General features: G+C 39.4%; 1 protein-coding gene across 4 annotated transcripts; it reads right to left on the bottom strand.

Moving 5' to 3' along the window:
* Positions 1–388: 388 nt before the first annotated feature.
* il12ba (interleukin 12Ba) lies at positions 389–3822 on the bottom strand. Of its 4 annotated transcripts, none has more exons than XM_085290068.1 (9): positions 3797–3819; positions 3063–3146; positions 2483–2567; positions 2106–2393; positions 1913–2015; positions 1411–1640; positions 1161–1324; positions 890–1011; positions 390–646 (listed from the first exon to the last, which is right to left on the bottom strand). In XM_085290068.1, exons 3-9 carry the CDS (start codon positions 2565–2567, stop codon positions 595–597), a joined length of 1044 nt encoding a protein of 347 aa, XP_085146194.1. In that variant the 5' UTR covers positions 3063–3146; positions 3797–3819; the 3' UTR covers positions 390–594. The 4 variants fall into 4 exon arrangements, with proteins under 4 accessions (XP_085146202.1, XP_085146194.1, XP_085146176.1 ...); XM_085290050.1 differs by having other exon boundaries at positions 391–646; positions 3063–3185; positions 3797–3822; XM_085290059.1 differs by lacking the exon at positions 3797–3819 and adding an exon at positions 3325–3735 and having other exon boundaries at positions 391–646; positions 3063–3185.
* Between the last annotated feature and the right edge of the window lie 288 nt (positions 3823–4110).

Here is a 4110-nt window from a genome sequence, read left to right as displayed (position 1 = left end):
TGATTTAATCTGAAATTATAATTTTGTAATATAACCATGGAGAAGGCAATTGATAGAAAAAAAAAAAAAAAAAAAAAAAAAAAAAAGTCCTTGCAAGAAGCACATATAGGAAACCACAGGTGCCAGATCTTGACTAATAACAATTGTTTTAATGAAACTTCTGTTTTTTGTCCCAGAGCAAAGAGGAGTTTCTACCGAAAACTACACTCTCACCTAACTGGTTAGGGAAAGGACAGAAATTCTGTGCACCTGATTTCCATCTACATGTGTTATTCAAACATTGTTCTCTGCAAAATGGGGTTTAATATTACATCACTGACCTTTCTGAAAGCTGATAGGAAAACAGTGCTACAGTCATTTCTTGAATGACTTCTATAGTGTCTCCTGATTATGTCTGAAATCTGGGTGATGTGTTAATTTGATTGGTAGCTTATATTTGGTTTCACCAATATTATGCAACAGACAGGTGACAAAAAGTCCAAGCTTAGCAAAACTCAACTTTATTTACTTGCACAATTAGAAATTACAAAAAAAAAATAAATAAAAAAAATTATTCTGTAAAATAAATATATAAAGCGCCACGATTCTCCTCTTTTATATTCGTTTGTTCAGGTGCTTGTTCCTCTTCTTCCTGTGGTTCCTCAGCCTGTAAACAGAAAAGAAATAAAAGAATCATTTGGCACTGTGACAGACTGAAGTTTAAGGTTCAAAAACACACCACAGCCATCGGTGAGTTATGTAAAAAGTGGAAATGACAAGGCCAAGAGACAACACGCAGTCGGCACTCTGACATGTGATCACAACCTATGGGGAAAAACGTGTGGCTTGCAAGATTTACAGAAGAAACGGATGCCGAGTGTCCCATGTTACAGTACTGAGTGGCACCAACCTTTTATGGCTCCACTCGCTCCATTGTGAGAAAGAGAAAGCATCTTTTGCTCTGACGCACACAGCCTTAGCCCTTTGCTTCACTTTGAACTGAAAAGTGTCTGTAGAGTGGAGTGTCAAAGCCTGAAATTAAAAAAAAACAAACAAAAAAAACCCCAACGCATTTATACATGTACCCTTCATGCACTGTATCATATCAATTAACACATATGGTGTATCATTATATTCATTTCTTCCTCTGGAAATATTTACAGTCTGTAAATGGCACTTACTTGATAGTTGTTGCAAGGGTTGTCACAGCTCTCACAACCATCCTTGAGCTGTGCAATCTGGAAGGTGAGAGGGAAGTAGGAGTAGGGGCTGCTCCAGGAGCTCGGGTAACTCCACTGTATCACTGTGGTGTTGACTTGAGCAATCTCCACCTTGTCAGGTTTCACTGTTTAAGACGGAAGCAAAACACCAGAGTAAGACCAAAACAATGAAAAGCCATAAAAGAGGAAGCTTCCTCCAAAGAATTCTCACCAATCTCTGACAAGTAAAAGCGCTGAAAATATTCCTCCAACAGAAAGTGCTGGCTCAACACGAACACAGTGACGCAGATCTGCTTGCTCTCCTCGGCGTAAGGGCAATGCTGTTTGTCCAGGCAGGAGATCCTGTTGTCGCTCAAGGTACAGCTGAAGTTGCCGTAACCTGAGGAGCACGTCCACTGGCCGCTGGTATCGACAGAGCACTTTGCGTTGCTGTCAGGAACACTGTAGAAATGCATGTTTTTTTTACTTTTCTAGTCAAGTGGTTGTACAAGATTCTCATGGACAAACATTTGCAGCTGTATTATCATTATCATATCTTTTTTAAACATGGAATACGGTTCCCTGTACATGACCTTTAAAAATCACAAACATGTTTCCTTTCATAACTGGGCGTTTATGGATGTCTTTCTGCAATCTCAGCTCCTACATGATGACTTATTGTTGTTATTGGTGAGCAGAACCGAAAGTGTTTCAGCAGTACAACGTGCGCTTACCGATGAGCTTTGATAAATGCTACTCTGCCACTGCGGCTGCTGTGCCAGGTCCAGGAGCAGTAGAACTCGCCGCTGTAATTTTGAGCCGTGCACTTGAGATAATCTAACAAGACGATTCAGAGAGCACAAGACAAATACTTTAAAATGTATCCAGTTTTCTCAGCTGTATAATTTGTGTCAAATTTGCACACACCTTCGTCAGTTTTCACTAGTATCTTCCGCCTTTTGCTCTTATCTTCTTTGATGAGAACAATAGTATGATTGAGAAGAGATCCATCCTCACTGTGGCAGGTGTAGTTGCCCCCCCCTAAGCTTTCCTCTAGCTGCACTCGATATGAGTTTCCCCTCTGAGCTTGATCTATTCCATTCTTCTTCCAAAAGATTTCTTGGCTCTGGTTGGCACTCCCAATGAGCTCCTCTGGTGACTCCATACACAACAGGTTCTGCTCAGCCAAAGTGCCATCCACCTCCAAAACCAGAACTATCGGGAGACAGATTCACATTCAAGGGATTGAAAAGAATCAATCATTTAAACTTAGGGTGACAGATTCTCCCAACTATCAAACTTACTGTTGGGCAACAGAGTCCAGTGCTTTGGATTCTGGTAACTGATTTGGAAAACTGCACAGATGATGCTGAAAGCAAACCACTTCATCTGAGTGAAAAAAAAGACAGAACAGGGAGGTAATCATGAAAAATCAATAAAAATTGGAAGAAGAGGGCACAAAGGAAGTCAGTAAAAATGCAATAAAAGTAGTACAGGCTCTTGGATGCACATGCTTAAAGACATTACACCTGTATTTACAAATGGCAGTAAAGCTGCACTTGTAATAACCCACTGCAATAGCAGAAATGCACTGCCATCAACTCTGATCAGTGTCCAACTGCCTGAATAAATAAATAATAAGATTAGATAAATAAAGTCATAACACACTCTGTGGAAAGAGAAGTTGATATTAACGGCAGCATTTGTGATGCTAAAAGGAATCAGTCAACTCAAAGAGCTTAAATATTAAACAAGCCACACCTACTTCTATAATACTTGTGCAATTTATAACCACTCTTATTTTGTATTATTACGTCATTATTTAACATTAACCTTTTTTGTTTTTAAGATATATATCAACAGATTTGTAAAGAACAACCTTACCTTGTCAGTACCTTCCACGCTTAACGAAGATCCTGTTATTTTGGGTGCCTTTTATCGCTGATGGCCAAATTTCCCCTCGTCGTGCTGATGGAGGGGAAAAAGTCCAGAGGAAATTCGCTTTCCCTGCGTCCAAATAAACAAACCTATATACCCATTCATTACTCACTCCCAGTCGTGTCTCATTGAACAAAGCAGTAACAGGTACGATGCACCTTAAACATCAATCAGTGTGAATGTGTCGGTAGTTGTAAGCGTGTGTAACCTTTATTTATTATCATCTTGTCTTTGCTGGCACCGTTAATCGTAGCTCCTGCTCGTTTGCTGCTCGCGAAAGTTTCACTTTCAGTTTTGGCGCCTCATCTGCCGCATTAAAACACTTCCCAGCACCCCCCGCTTGACCTTTTTTTTTTATAATAAAACCAAATTTGAACCCTAACTTTTTCACTTTTTAAAAACAAAACAAAAAAAACCCCTCCTTGGTCACATACAAATACACAATTGTAATATTTTCCCTCAAAAAAACCGAAGTTTTATTAGCTAATCTATGAATTAACGCAAGCAGAAGTACATAAGCTGCATGATGACAAAATGTCATTGTCACAGGGAGCCTGTGATCTCCAATCATCCCGCAGTGCCTTTAATCTAACTGCTGTATATTTCGCAAACAGACTATTTTAAAATCCATGGAAAAAGTTGCATAGTATTTTAAGATTTGTGTCTACTTTGTTTCTCACCTCCCCTCCAGACTACACCTGACCTCCAGCTAGCAAAAGCCATTTCTGGCCTCCTTTTATGGTAAAGTTCCTGGGAGGGAATGTGCCAAGTGTAGGATGAAGGAGGGGTGGCATTTGGTGAGGTTAAAGAATCTGTTGGTTTTAAACATTTGCAGAATTGAGGCATTTTCTAAAAATATTTTTGCTAATGTTCCAACTGTTAACTTATCATCATTATATTTGAATGACAGATTGAGCGTTATTAATTTATTTAATCCTTAAGTGGTATTTAACTGCTATTTCAACGAGTGGGAGGCCACTCTCTTGGAGGGGCA

Source organism: Mchenga conophoros, linkage group LG2 (assembly GCF_057382185.1).
Source record: "Mchenga conophoros isolate Kocher_MC1m ecotype Shallow Benthic linkage group LG2, M_conophoros_male_GT1.1, whole genome shotgun sequence".
NCBI classification, from domain to species: domain Eukaryota; kingdom Metazoa; phylum Chordata; class Actinopteri; order Cichliformes; family Cichlidae; genus Mchenga; species Mchenga conophoros.
The sequence above is the reverse complement of the archived record's forward strand: the minus strand, read 5'-3'. Positions and strand labels throughout refer to the sequence as shown.

Bases quoted from the DNA above. Each gene is read 5' to 3' on its own strand.
- il12ba (XM_085290050.1), bottom strand. From the start codon at position 2,567: ATGAAGTGGTTTGCTTTCAGCATCATCTGTGCAGTTTTCCAAATCAGT. The intron at 2,016-2,105 runs GTGTGTGCAAAT...TCGTCTTGTTAG, and splicing joins ACTAGTGAAAACTGACGAAG to ATTATCTCAAGTGCACGGCT. The intron at 1,641-1,912 runs GTAAGCGCACGT...GCATTTCTACAG, and splicing joins GCATTTATCAAAGCTCATCG to TGTTCCTGACAGCAACGCAA.